The following is a 15,187-nucleotide window of genomic DNA, read 5'->3' on the forward strand; positions in this document are numbered from 1 at the left end:
TGGTACAGCAGAATATAGTTTTCATCAATGTGACAATAAACTTATACGATAAACCTATATATCACATCGATGCCGAAACAAGTATTAACAATTCAGAGTGTGGGATGGGTGGGAAACAAAAGCATACTTTTCAAGGTGGACAATCGTTCCTTCCTGAGTGGGATATAACAATATATATCTTGCGACTGCACTGTGGGAAGGGTGGGGGAGGGGGTGGGGGGGGGTAACACATGAACATGTTAGGATCAGATTTATTGGCACTGCTTCAAAACTAGTTTGAACATTCAACAACATCATTGTGCTTTGTAACATGGATAGTAGTTGAGTCATGATGAGGAGATTGAAGGTGAGCAATGGGTGCAGCCAACTAAGACACCACAGGGGAGTTAATGGTGACTTATGGTGAACCTCAAACAGCTGTATGTCAAATATAGTAGATTTCTTACTCTCCAAATGACCTCTTCTTTGCTTTTGGCCTGGCTTCATAAAAGTACTGTTTGTATTCATCCATCCATACTTCAGCGACCCTTCGGATATTTCTAAATTAAAACAAAAATGACGATGCAATAGACAGTTAACGAAGAAGCCAGAAACAACTATTTTATGACATGGATGGATCCAAAATGATCATGATGCTCCTAGTGGTTACCTGCCATGTCAGAAAAGATTCATTTCTTGAGCCCAGTTTTGGAATTTGTAAACTGGATTGGATTTTAGAATTTTCATAATAATGCAGTTTATCAATTTTCTTAGCTAAATGTTCAAGAAAGTATAATCCCACCCATACAAATACTTTGTCCAAGTTAGGGTTCTGGAGATACCAAGGCTTTTAATTTAGACATTCCCATATTGAACTTGCATTGGTTATGCTAAAGACACATGCCAAGTATTACATAACTTTGTTGATATTCTGTTTCTTGAAGCAAGCTTGTTTACAAGGTCACTCAGGTGATGATCAAGTCTAATCAACTATGCATGTACATACTTTCTAAATGTTAGCATTTCTAACATACAAAGAATGATTATGACTTTCACAATTTTGATCTCTGTTGACCTCAAATGACCTTTGACCACACCAAAGATCATGGACATAGTACTCAAGATGGGTAAGCCACATGCTAGGTATGCCACTTGTCAACATTCCCTTCCTGAAATATCATGTCCTAGGTGTCTAGGTTTTGACCTCAAATGACCTTTGACCACCACCAAAGAGGGAGGACTTGCTGTAATCTATAAGGCCTATCTATGTGTACACTTTCCCTGCATGACATTAAACAATTCTGGAGCTATGGCACGTTCAAGATTTCTCACTTTGATCTTTGATGAACCTTTGGCGGCCACCAAATGGGCAAATTCTACTACGTACTTGAGAAAAACTTCTACAAGGTTTTCAGTTTTAGACCTCTGTTGACCTCAAATGAGCATGGACTGTTTCCAAAGACTGTGGACCTACTGCATGTAACAAGGCCTATCTATAATGATTAAACTGCCATGAGTATCACACATCGATCAAACATTTATAATTTTAGCTAGAGGATTTCACTCATAACCATCAGATAAATGTGTACAATTAACCTACATATTTAAGTGTTATCTTCTTGGGACTAGATCTATAAGGCATGTACAACACATAACTTTACCAATACTAATATAAGACTGGTAATTACCTCATGTATGTATTGGCATTGCCTTCAGGAAAGGTGTAAGGATGCTTCTTACGGAAGACGTGTCCTACTCGACTGCACGGTATGATTTCCAGCTTCCCACCACACTGCCAAACTCTAAATGAGAGATCTGTACAAAATAAAAGAAAGCAAGCAATGAACAACATTGACTATTGTGCCAACATATACTTCTATACCAAAATCCATATTCCATTTATCATATGCAACCAATTCATATGCCTAAAACTGTCTTTCTATTCTATCCTTCCTTATTTCATCTTCTTTCTTTAATGAAATGTATCTCTATCCCCTCATAAAATAACACATCGCGAATAGAAAAAAAAATTCTGAATTCGATTTAATAACTTTGCGCGGTAAACACCACTTAGACATTCAAATTCTTTTTGCGGTGCTAACTTTTCACAAGCGCATGTAGTATATGAAGACCGGGCGAGATAAAAGACTCGTGCGTAGATATCATTATATAAATAAAAATTCTTGGAAACTAATACCCCCTAGTCTGGAACACCCAGTTGCAAATGTGTATTAATTATTTTGAAATCGATTTGTAAATAAACCTCTTCAAGGAGGGCCCCATTAAAATGTCATCGAATCTGAAAATCTTTATTACTTGGCAATCGATATCCATGCGCCCCGCCGAAAATGGAGAGATCATCGCTAAGCAATTATTCATTAAACTGACTGCATAATTAAAAGGAAATAGTATCCGCCGGAGTGATATGGAACACAGTCATAGAATGATGTTGAATCTATGGGCAGGAAAAGCTTTACAGCTGTATAGTTTTGTACAGGAGAAATACATATCTTATTTCTTTTTCATTCATTTTGAAAGAGTAGGAAGGTCATTTGGCTAAGACTGTGACTGAAACAGCTACAAATCTATTGAAGAATGTCTTTACTCCTGCAGCCTTTATTTTATAATTACTCAGTAACATTTCACTGTTGTTGATTTACATGGTCTTAGTTGTTTTCAGATCTTAGTTGATTTTAGAACTAGAAACCTTGTCACTCTTTGACATGTTTTAATAAGAAATGAATGAAAATTGTATGTTGATTATAAAACTAGAAGCTATTCTGGACATACTTAAAACATCTAAACCCTTCTGACCGCGTTAGATGTAAAAGAGGTCTCATTTCCGATAATGAAATAAAATTAAGTCAACAATTTTAACAGCTTCCGATTTGCTGTTAATGCATGTGATTACTGATGAAATCATGAAACATTTCGGTGCATCAGAGTGCATCAGAATCGATTCAAATTCTTATGGCTTATAAGATTTCACATGGTAAAACAATCAAAAGTAGGATGTCATCTTTACATTTGATCGCAGTTTTATTTTGAGATATAGGTGGTATGGTTGGTAACATTGTTGATCTACAGAATGCATAGAGCTGCTTTAAGCTTCCTAAAATATTTGTATCCATGGTGACCTTAACCTGAAAGTATTACTTCTAGGAACCCACCAGTGGAGTACCCAGGATTTAATGAAGGAAGAGGTGTGGTCCTAGGCTCATTATAGCCAAGTACCAAGGACTGTGGGATCTGGGAGCATCCTCCCCCCCCCCCCCGAAAAAATATTAAAAGCAAGCGAAATTTACTTTTTGAGTTTTCATTTTGTGAGGTTGAAAAGGTGGGTGTGCACCCAATACCCACCCCTCCCCTGATCCATTCTAGCTCATATATCACCATAACTTGATAAGTTTACAAACAAATACTTGCTTCCTTCACAAGCTATCATTGCAGCTTTTTGTGAAGAATATATTCTTTGCAGAAAAAAGTTTACACTATAATCTAATACCACTTCTTAATTTTCATTGTCACCTAAGATACCATATCCCTTTAACTGTTGACTGTTGACTTAGTTGACAGAAAGAAGTTTTGTTCTCAACAGCTGTTTTTACCCTTTTATTTGAAAGGGAAATAAGCATAAAAGCTGTCTGCTGCTGGAGGAACTAATCAACTTGCTTTTAAAGCAGTAAAAAAAAAATTTTTAAACTCTGAAAGAAGTTAATTTTTATCATACAATTGGGGGACTTTTCTTGCTCTGCAATTTCATTCAGAATTGGATCAAATCCATGCCCTTGCCCTTGAAGCTCAGTAACAATTTGTGTCTATCCCAGACAAAACACAGCAGCATGTCCTTAATGATGGCTTGGCTGAGCAGTTTTCCAGTAACAGTTATTTGTATTTCATATCCTGTCCCCACTGGGAGCCATCAATGATTACTTTGGAGAATTCAAACATGTCGTTTATTTGAGTGAATTCTTTTATATACGATGAGGCACAGAAAACTATAAAATATCCAAACAAGCAGCATAAAGCAGGTGTGTAAATACCATACATTCTAGATTTTAGTATTGTTGGACCTAACAAGTGGGTATAAAGGTGAGAGGGTGGGTGGGGGGGGGGGAGGTGATGCAGTGAATTTGAACCTTTCCTCCATCCCTGACCTCCAAAGGAAAGATAAAGAAAAAAAACAGTTTATTAACTTTTGATTAATGTAATAGCCAAAATTTACAACACAGTCGGTTGAGTCTCGCCCCACTCCCCCCCATCCCCTCCCCCTCCCCTCCAGACCTTGGGTAACTGTAACTATAGTAATCAGGTAATCTAGCCATTTCTACACTTCATCGTAATTCGTAAACAACAGTTTTTATACTGCCACTAGTACTTACCAAAATTTTCGCCACCCCATATTTCCATTTGCGTGTCATATTTGCCAAGTTTATTGAACCAGATTTTGTTGATTACAAAGAGGCCTCCAGCGATCATTGGTGTTCTACAAACACAAGGATAAATTGTACTGTGAATGTGATGATTGAGATATGACTAAGATAAATAAACTAAAAATATTATTTGCAAAATTATGATTAGGGAATGCATTTGCCTTGGCATGTATCTCCTCATCATTATACTGTACGTAATGCTGCTGTTAATGGCAATCTGAATTTTTTTTTATAGTGTTGAAATACTGTACCTTCACCTTGTGTTGGTCTTAAGCCCAATCTATTTGAATTTTGCAGAAATTTTCCATAGTAGTATTTTGTGAAACAGTATGTGTCAATTTGGTGAAGTGGAACTTATATTATCATATAAATTGAAAGTATCATGTCGCAGAATAAGTCAAGGCTGGTTATTTGTCCAAGTTTGTTGTTCAATAAATGGGCAGGGAAGTCATGAAGTTTGGAGAGACCTCTGATACCAATGTTATCATTTGTCCGACCACTCCCGCCACCCCCATTCCCCCCGCCCCAATGATGATCAGAATATTATCAACAAAAGATGCAACAAAACAACTAACTTACTTGATGGGTTCCGTGGCATCCGTACGTTCTGCCTTTACATGAGACGATATGTGTTCCCATTTGAAAGTAAGGCTCCATGAAAATCCTAGCAGTTATTAAAAGAATATATATATATTTACATTTGTTAACGGAAAATGAAAAGTAAATCAACACAATCGTAATGCAAATATATGTTCCAACGTGGAAATGGTTATTAAGCTACTTTTTTGCATGGTAAGCAACAGTTTGTGTGAACTGGATAAAAGAGAATCAGAACTTATCGAATACCTCCAGCTAAAGATTATCTGTTAAGCAATTAATGAAAAAGTGTCTAAGGAAATTGCATCTACTATCAGACTTTCAATTTATTCACTGATAAGCAAGCCAGGAGATATAAGGTGATGTAAACTAGCTTGCAATAGACATTATACACATGCAGCATATATATGGAGAAAAAAAAACTCAAAACAATTGTTAGAGCATATTTGAGCTGTTTTCACATGTATGCAACTTAAAAACAAATATGAAATATAACTAAGAAAAATAAACTTCGCATCACTACAGACCTGTGCTGAATTTTTTCAGACTCATTTTGCTGATTGATTAGACCAATCTCTTCACACACACCTGGCTGAGACCTTCCTCCCCTCCCCATACACACACACCTGGCTGAGATCTCCCCTCCCCCTCTCCTCCCCCTCCACACAAACACCTGGCTGAGATCCCCCTCCACCCAGACACACACACAGCTGGTTGTCTCTTTTAGCATCTTCCTACAATGTTCATCATGAGCACAATGATTGGCTAGCTTTTATGCACTAGTGTCAAAAGAAATATTTGATATTACAAGAAATTCTGTTTATTTTTTGAGGTGAACAGAAATACTTGTAGCTATCATTCTTACAGAACATGGCGCAAGTCTTTGTATATATTTACACATACACTAAAAGTGGAATAGTGTTAAGTAAATAAAATTAACAAGTCAAACAACAATATCAAACTTGATCAGTAGCCATCAGTTGTTAATATAAACAGAATGCAGTCGATGTGTGAAGCAGTATGAAATGGTGAAAAGGCTTTTAATGTACCAAGTATCTATAATACAAAAGCTATAAGTCATGTGAGATAACATTTCACCTTTAGGGTTTATAGTATTCTGTAATAATATCTGTATCCATTACCCACAATGCACCATACACACCCACACATAATCTTTAATTGGTGACCCTTCAACACCTTTCCTACTTTACAACAACATAAGAGATTCACTTTGCAGTAAACAAGGAACTGAGGTAGCTAACTGTCTAGTGCTGACACACACACTCTTCCTTTTTCTGTGTCAAGAACATATTATAACGTAATAATGTTGCATAGCCAAATAAAACTTCCAATAAAAATCATTTCATTATTAATGCAAGGCAAAACAAATTTTGATTATTTAGAATTGTGTTTAGATGAAACTACATATAATAACTAGTTTAAAGTTAACCCCTCAGCCATTTTAATACCTCTATAGAAACATTTTACTCTCAACATGAAAGTTCTGTTCTTTTCCTTTAATAGCATAAACAGTTGGAAAATCAATATACAGCTTTAACCATCTAAAAATGCTAACTCTTACAATTCCTGCAAAATGTGGTTCATATCACAAGATTAACTTCTTAGAGTAGGTCAACATTAGATCCATATTGATAAAACATCCCTCCCTCAATCACCAAAGCCTTCCGTTAACCAGCTTAAATGTCAGCGAACACTTTGGTTAATTCAAGACTTGTATCTTAAACATGAACAAAGATTGCAACTTAAGCTTTCTCTGCACTGGAAGTGCAGCTTATGCCATCGGAGACACGCTTTATTACTGGCATATCTTTGAAAGTGCATTCCACTTGAAAACATCATCTTAAGCCGGCAAATTTACAGTTTTACCTTCAAGTTTTAACGACTAAGTGCTTAAAAGTTGTAATTTGAAAGCGTGCAGTTAACTTTACAATGGGTAGAGGTCAAAGCTACCTAAAACAACTGTCTTAAAATAAAGTAAGGAATTTAGTTTTGGTTTATCATTGGTGGTTTGGTTTCAAACATATGGTGATATGCTAGCTCTGTTAAACTGGGGCAGACAATATGATAGATGTTATGAGGTAAAAACTAACATCTTTGTATTTATATATGTGTATATTTTGTATTGACATAATACTTGTAACAGGACCAAATAAGTGTTATGACGCCCCATAAAAAACACATTCTTGCAAGCATAGATGTAGGATCCCAATTTTATTTGGGGGGGGGGGCTGTAATGACTTGCCCGAAAAATATAATAACAATTTTTCGCGAGCTCCGCGCGCATTCAACATGTTAATGCATATCATATAGGCATGCATCGGTTATAACATCGCATGCCAATAACATACAATCATTTGGCGTGTTATTACCCTTCCATATTGGTTAGAATTGTTGGGGAAGTCGTTACAATAATAATGCTAATAATAATATCAGTTTAACCATTGAAAAACACATTGCAAATTAGTTTTCTTTCAGTAGGTGCCCGAAAAATTCTCAGCATATTGCCTGAATTTTCACAAATTGTTTTGTTGGGGGGCTGCAGCCCCCCCCCCAGCCCCCCTCCTACATCTATGCTTGCAAGTATGTCATTATTCTTATGCAGCTGGAAGCATGGGTAAAAGAAACACAGAGAAATGTATTTTCTTGTTTGTACAAATAGTGAAAAATATTTTCAGTTTCCTTGCAACATCTGAGAATAGCACTTCAACCTTCCTTGACAACCACATCGAATTTAACAGATTGTCCAATATATATTCTAACAGTGAATCTTTTAATCAAATTTCTTGCAAAAAAATTGTCTGTATCATCGGGTAAATTCCACAGTTTATTGGATTCATGCATTTTTGGAGTATATGAAAAGTTACTGTTATGTTGGTGGATTATGTTTGTGGATGATTTAAGTGGAAACAGAAATTAGGTGCACGAGAGGATGCAGACGAATAAGGTGAGACAATATATGATCAGGATGTGACCAGAACAGCAAGGAATATATTTGTCACATTACCTGCAGTACTGTCAAATAATTGTTTGCCAACAAACAAATGAAAATTTATGATGTTGTTATCAGCATATCTTTCTTGTTGAGTGATGTCAAAGGTCAAATTGCAAGCTGATCATTTGCAAAACAACTCAGAAGTAACCATTTACACAAGGGTATGGCATTAAAATGGAAATTTTTTCCAGCAAAATCTGCCCAACGCATCAACAGTAAATACATCTGAATATCACATCTCTTTTCCTAAGCCCCCTCTCCCCTCCCCTCACCATAACCTCACACACACACACACACCTCCCTTCTAGCATAACTTTTAAAACTTCTTAAATATAGGATGTCATTCAATCTCTTAGTGTTGGTCTATCACATATATGCCTACAGTATATCTTGTATTTATTGCATCATACAACACTGACATACAGCTTTGGCAAGGTCTATATTTAATATCCTCTAATTTTGTTTCAGTACATTGCTCTCCGATCCATTTTTGCAATTTTCTTTTATGATAATAACCATTCTACTTTGGCACTACTCCAAAATTTCTATCAACCACTGTTGAATTTAAGAGCAGCCTCCTTTTTTGGCAATTCAAAATAAATGAGAAGAAAATGTAGTAAACAAGAAAATAAAAATGAGCACCAACGGCTTTATACTTTTCAACTCAAATGAATATGGCTTATATTACCAGTTGGCTTTATTATAGACAAATGGCTATAATAGATATAAACATGTCATGTGTTGAGGCACTCGAATACAGTATTAAACAGCATAAACTGAGAGGACCAAATCATGCTGGCCTCCAAGTTTGAATATCGATACAAAGAGATATGCTTTTTAATATCAAATATTTTCAGAGCAATTGCAAAGAATTGTACAGCAAGAAGGAACAAGGTAAGTAGAGCATGGCAGGCAGGACGGTGAGATAGGATATTGATGACTGCAGTATAGATTGCAAAGTAATTGCAAGTATACAATATTTATACCTCCTCTGAGATCCTCCATGGCAGAAAAGTATTTGAAAGTCGAGCTGTTGATTACATCGATGATGGGACTAACCACGACTTGCGGTTCCTTCAAAAGAGTGAAGAAAAACAAATATTTAAAAAAGTGCTTGAAAAATGCCCTCATTTATAAAAAAATTACAGAACCACAAGTTGCAGAACCAGGGGGGAAAAGGGAACAGATGGGGAGTCAGAGGGGATTGTTCTCCAATAATGTGGAAAAAATGGAATCAAAATTATTCAGTCAATTGCCATAAATTGGCAATCATATGCAAACAACTGTGAAGATGATGTACTGTACTGTCATTGTATCCACTCCTCTGGATATAAAATTATGGTTGCTTAGCACTGGGCAAGATGTCATAGGACTGAATAAATTCACTGTGGAATCAGACATTTTGGTGTCTATCTGCAATTACCGAGTTTGAAGGGACAAGGTTATGGCATGGGCAGGAGCAACCAGGAACTTCTAACGTTTGGAGAGATATTTAGAGTTTGCGAAATGTGGTGATAAATAGCATCAGAAAATGGATACATACAACCTGCTGTCTTAAAGAATCAATGTGCACTCAGTGATATTTGCAAGGAGAACCCAATGCTACTATAGAAGCAAATACAATTGAGGGATGTCATTCTCTCATGTTCTTGTCATGTTTTACAAAGGATATCCTTGATCCTAGATGACCTTTCACCTCAGACACTCTCAGAGACTTTGTTGAATGTCCATAAATAGTTTAAAACAACACACAAGCTCCATTATACATCCAGCAATCACACATATTAGCTTGCAATGCCAAAACTTGTTCTTCAAGCAATCCTCTGAGCACATGATATTGCATACCAACATTGCTTCAAAAATTCCAGATTTTGACAGCCTCCATCCATGATTGTAAATAAGGTAACTAGGGCAAGAGAACAACATTATTTGGGACATCTTGTTCCCATAATGATAAACACAATGATTCAGATCTTACTATTGATTGGACATCTGTAGAACACATTGGGACAAATAGGCTGATGTGACAGGTGAACCCTTACAGCAGAATATTCCACTTCTTGTCATAGGTATATAGTCAATACCGCAGGTTATGTTCTAACGATCTCATTTTTGAAGAAACCTTAATTGCATGAATCATCCATGTGTCTGTGCAAAATTAACTTCATCATAAGGGTGTGGGGAAGAATGTGCAGGGAAATATGCAAACCCACAGAATCTTTGTTTTAAAAGCAGTAAATCCAGACATCAGAGTAAAGTAGAAACAGATTTTTTTTTTGTCGTTAAAATTTGTCCTGTTTCCAATTTTTGCTGAAATTTTTTTCCCCTTCATGAACAAATTTAGGTCCATTAAAGTTGATCTGTTGAAGTGGTTTGGTTAGTTTTGATATAAAAAAATTTTTTTTTGAAAACCCTCTTACAACCTGGCACCTATCGGGCTTTAATAGGGTCCTGTACTGTATTATGTAAATGCATCTGTTAAACAGATGCATTTTAGAGCATGGAACCTTTGCCATATTCAAAAATTAGGAAGGAAATTGGTCATTTTGGTGAATTTGCACGGCGGCTTTTACATGAGGAAAAAAAAATACATTCAAACGACGCAAATTCTTTGGGAAAACATGAAAGCATTGAATTTGAAAATTATAGTGCGTCATATTATGAACAGCAAGTCACACTCACAGCTTAAAAACTGTTGGATATAAAAAGAGAATGGATTATGGAAGTGGGAAACAGTTTTCAGGCACGCTGCAATTTTTACATACCCCAAAAGATGCTTTTTAAGCATAAAATAGTTTTGTTTGTATTCAAGAACCATTTGTCATCACTCCAAACAGTAAAGTAAATCGAGAGGTAATGTAAAAGAATTTTGGCACAATCGTATTTGTCCTCTCCCCTTCCAAAACATGGTTAGACAATTATGCCTAATTAGTAAGCACCTTTAATTAACTTGGTATAAGAGAGAAAGTGGGATGGATTTGTTGGGGGCTGAGTAATAACCAATTCCCTCCCTCAATCTCTCCATTCCTCACAAGATGCTTAGCGAACATTGGAACATGTCTGAATTAACCAACCAAATCATATCAGGACATATCAGGTCATATTGAGGTCAATTGCTAGATCCACGTGTATATTAATTATGTCATTTTCAATGATTTTGTTATAAATGTCCTTGGTATATCTACAGTATATATTCTTACTTTCCACTCTAACATCTTGAAATATTTCGCAGGTCTTCAATATATTTGCCAGACTATACATTTATAAACCCTAGGTTATTAATAGCAGTTTACCAGGACAAAATCTGGGACCAATGACGTTGACCTTTTAAATGTCCCAATGCTTTTAATTGCGGCTGTTATTACATACGTCTACTGGTATTAATGGATGTTATCAAAATTGAAACGGAAAATGCTGGCTATTTCAGTGTTTAATGCCCAAATCTCACTAGCTTGGAATATAGACGTCTCCATAAGGTCAGAATGTGTAGGAAGAAATACGTTATCGGAGGAAACAATCCAAGTCCGTACGATAATAATTCTTTTCCTGCTTCTGATAATCAAATATTTGTCTGCTTTCAATTAAAAAGTCCTTGGGATTTGGGATAAGTAGTTTTTCTTCTTCTTCTAATAAACCAAGTTTACAAGTCACAGGTTTCTATTATTGCAATGAGCAAAACACTTCTGTACAGTTAGTAATAATTATCTGTGAAACAGCAGGTCAGATCAGGCTATGTCAACTTCCCGAAAAGTGTAAATGGCAAGGTTGAAAAAGACATATTGACTAACTGTAAAGTTTCCAAGGTTAAGAAAATATTAAACTCAGCTTAAATGATCTGCCAGGGATTATCATAAAACACAGTGATTTCCATTAACATACACGTCAACCAATACAAACAATTGTCTGTACATCTCATTGCAATTACAGCAATACCATGGAGGAGAATAACTTCATGTAGGGCCTAAGCTTTGACTCCAGAAATGTACTATGGAGTTTTCGACTTGCTATAGTTGGAAGCCAATCTAGTACTTCCTTCAAATTAATGGATGAAGGTTCACGGAGGATTGCAAAGACATACATGATGTATTGTTATTGGTTATTTAATAATCTACATATGAAATTAAAAAAGAAAACCAAAGTGAAAAGTTCAACTGTATATCAAGTTCATTGATAAAATTGATTAAAGCTGCTTTTTGAGTTGATTTTGATAAATTTTTCTTATTCTTGAAGTTACTCGATACTAAAATGCCATAACATTGTACGTCAATAGCTTGACTTGCCAATTAGTTTCATTTTAAATTTAAAAACCAAGAAGAAAGTTTCTAATTTGCTTGTACCAAGTGGCTGCACAATATCTTGAAAAGCTGTGCAGGAAACAAAATTTGGGAATCAAATCAAATCCATTCATTAAAATGAGTGATCATTGTCTCAGTGATTTTCTAGTATATTGGGGCCTGGAGTACTAATAACCACTCTGATTCACTAAAGCAAACTTACTGTAATCTTCTGTACAAATGTGACAGAACATACATGTAGGCTACGACAAAACATATTTGTTGTGGGGTGACTCATATGCTGTGCCTTGGCAGCAATCACATCGAGAGCCTTGGACATATATACTCATTTCTCGTGACAGTTGATTTATCTCATGCTCTTTATTTTAAATCTGTTAGCTCCTTCATAATACGATAGCAGTTGACAATAGAGTATATATGTTTCATCCCTTCTTCATTTACTATTTCCGTATCGAATAAATAACCCTTGATGGAGTCGCAATTGACACCTTTACTATACAGTACATACGGTACACTGCAGAGTACCTGATGGTTTATTTTCATGTATAATGAAACATTCAGCTTGAAGAAGTCATTATCATGCTCGGTGTAGAAACACTCATGTCTACGGGTTTTACTAACACATGATATTCATGACGTCAGAAGAAAATACCATTAGAAGAATTAACAGTCCATTTAGAATTTACTGCGGCTAATTATAGCATTCTATCTACGTCAACATTGTGTGTTTAGCAGAGCGTGTTACTATGTCCTCCAAAAGAAATTGCATGTGCCATTCTGTCCAGTATAAACAAAGAACATGTACTAGGCAAAATTGATGTTGTAAAGGTTTCCTAGTATTTTTTTATTCATTTCTGCATAAGGTTCCAGTTAAAACCAATATTAGGTTGAATTTCATGTAGAGTTCTTGCTAAAATGCAAAACTCATGCTAATTTTGCCCTAGCTTACAAAATCCATTCTTCAACCAAAGAAATGTCACTAAGTTAAGCTTACTAGATAAACTTTAAATTCACAATATCACAGTTTTCCCTTTCTGTTGAAGGAGAGCTGAGCAAGTTTTGGTTTAAAAAGATTGGGAAGTTCTCCTCACAATATAGTAAGTTTTGTCAATGTTCATATTATACAGTTTTAAGTAACAACTTGACTGGACATTGGTTTTCTTTAAAATGGCCTATTTATGACTTATTTTACCTTCCCCCCTCTTTCTGCAGGGGGGGGCAGAAAGAGCTTCCAATAGGGACAGCTGTCTCGATAATTGGTTACAGTTCTCTTCTCTGACATAACTTCTCACCTGCAAGAGATGACTGCTTGCTGTGCACATAGTCTAAAGCCCTGGCGATAAATAACGACCTGATACCTTTTTTTAGAGATCCTCCCCATTGTCCCTAATTATACCAAATAAAACTAAATTAAGATCCCATGGTTACTTCAAAACAACACCATAAAATACAACAAGATATTGTAACGACACGTCAAAGCTCATTGTTTGTCGTTAGTGTTAACAAGTATTTTCTCCAATCAAATGTTTTAACTTGGGTTGATTCTTTTACATTATTAGACGCTTTACGGGAATTGTTTGTTAGATAAAATCTTATAAGGGGTGTCACTTGCTTGATTTATGAACAACTGTTAAGGGGGAACTCTCTCTTGTTGACCGACTTTGGAGGTCACTGAGTAGGACGTCTAGTTTACGTTCCGGGGGGCCAAAAATGTTGGGTCTGGGTAAATCTTAACCAGCACGCATGTCGTATTTAATTGTGTTTTATTGGTTGATGGTTGTAGACTGGGCGTGGTTTATGTTTCTAATAGGTTTAAGTGTAGGTTCACACGTTATAGGTATAGGAAGTAGTTTCTGTTTAAAAGCAACTGCGGGCTCGGACCAGGGGTTGGTGAGGAGGATTCCATGCTCGGACGAGGGGCGGTTCCCGGCTCGGAATAGGAGGGGTAGAACGAATGTGACCATGAGTTAGGAGACGAACGAGTCATCTATTGGCAAAAACAGTGGTGGAACAGCCCAGGAAGTCGGATCGGACGACAAGTAAAATAACCCAGAAGACCAGGTTCAACACTTCGGTTCATCTGCGCCGCAGTTCACCAATCCGCCAACTGCGCCGCCAATCACCAATCCGCCAACTGCGCCGCTGATCACCAATCCGCCAACTGCGCCGCTGATCACCAATCCGCCAACTGCGCCGCCGATCACCAATCCGCCAACTGCGCCGCCAATCACCAATCCGCCAACTGCGCCGCCGATCACCAATCCGCCGACTGCGCCGCAGTTCACCAATCCGCCGATTGCGCCGCTGATCACCAATCCGCCAACTGCGCCGCCAATCACCAATCCGCCAACTGCGCCGCTGATCACCAATCCGCCAACTGCGCCGCCAATCACCAATCCGCCAACTGCGCCGCCGTTCACCATTCCGCCGACTGCGCCGCTGTTCACCAATCCGCCAACTGCGCCGCAGTTCATCAATCCGCCAACTGCGCCGCAGTTCACCATAGCCCAATCTTCAGCGCCGAAGTCTATCGTTCTGCCCTCCGTGTCGAGACCCGCCATTAGTAATGTACTGTGTTGTATTTAACTTCATCGACTTCTAAGCATGTGTTAAAACCTGGTTTCGTATTTAATAATTGCCTCTGTAATGCACGACCACTGTGCACCATCTTGACATGTATATAGATCGTAAATAAACGGGTAAACTTTAATATCTCCTGTCGACAGCCTCATTCCTGTGTTCCCGCATTTCCACTCTTCCTTGCGCTCACCACCGAGGACGGCGCGTTACAATATATACAAGGTTCATTTATTCAAGACAGAAAGGGTTTCAAATGAACTAGTACATGACTTCTAACCTTGGGTTCACTA

At 37.1% G+C, this 15,187-nt stretch overlaps 1 protein-coding gene across 2 annotated transcripts in view; it reads right to left on the bottom strand.

Moving 5' to 3' along the window:
• Positions 1-15,187, bottom strand: part of LOC139971172 (polypeptide N-acetylgalactosaminyltransferase 14-like) — a 154,113-nt gene that overhangs the window by 8,313 nt on the left and 130,613 nt on the right. For both annotated transcript variants that reach the window (XM_071977416.1, XM_071977414.1), the window contains 5 exons: positions 9,009-9,096; positions 4,992-5,076; positions 4,362-4,465; positions 1,668-1,794; positions 447-539 (listed from right to left, as the gene is read on the bottom strand). In XM_071977416.1, the coding sequence (XP_071833517.1) occupies positions 447-539; positions 1,668-1,794; positions 4,362-4,465; positions 4,992-5,076; positions 9,009-9,096 (497 nt within the window). The remainder of the gene's footprint in view (positions 1-446; positions 540-1,667; positions 1,795-4,361; positions 4,466-4,991; positions 5,077-9,008; positions 9,097-15,187) is intronic.

This window comes from Apostichopus japonicus, chromosome 8, assembly GCF_037975245.1.
Source record: "Apostichopus japonicus isolate 1M-3 chromosome 8, ASM3797524v1, whole genome shotgun sequence".
Lineage (NCBI taxonomy): Eukaryota > Metazoa > Echinodermata > Holothuroidea > Aspidochirotida > Stichopodidae > Apostichopus > Apostichopus japonicus.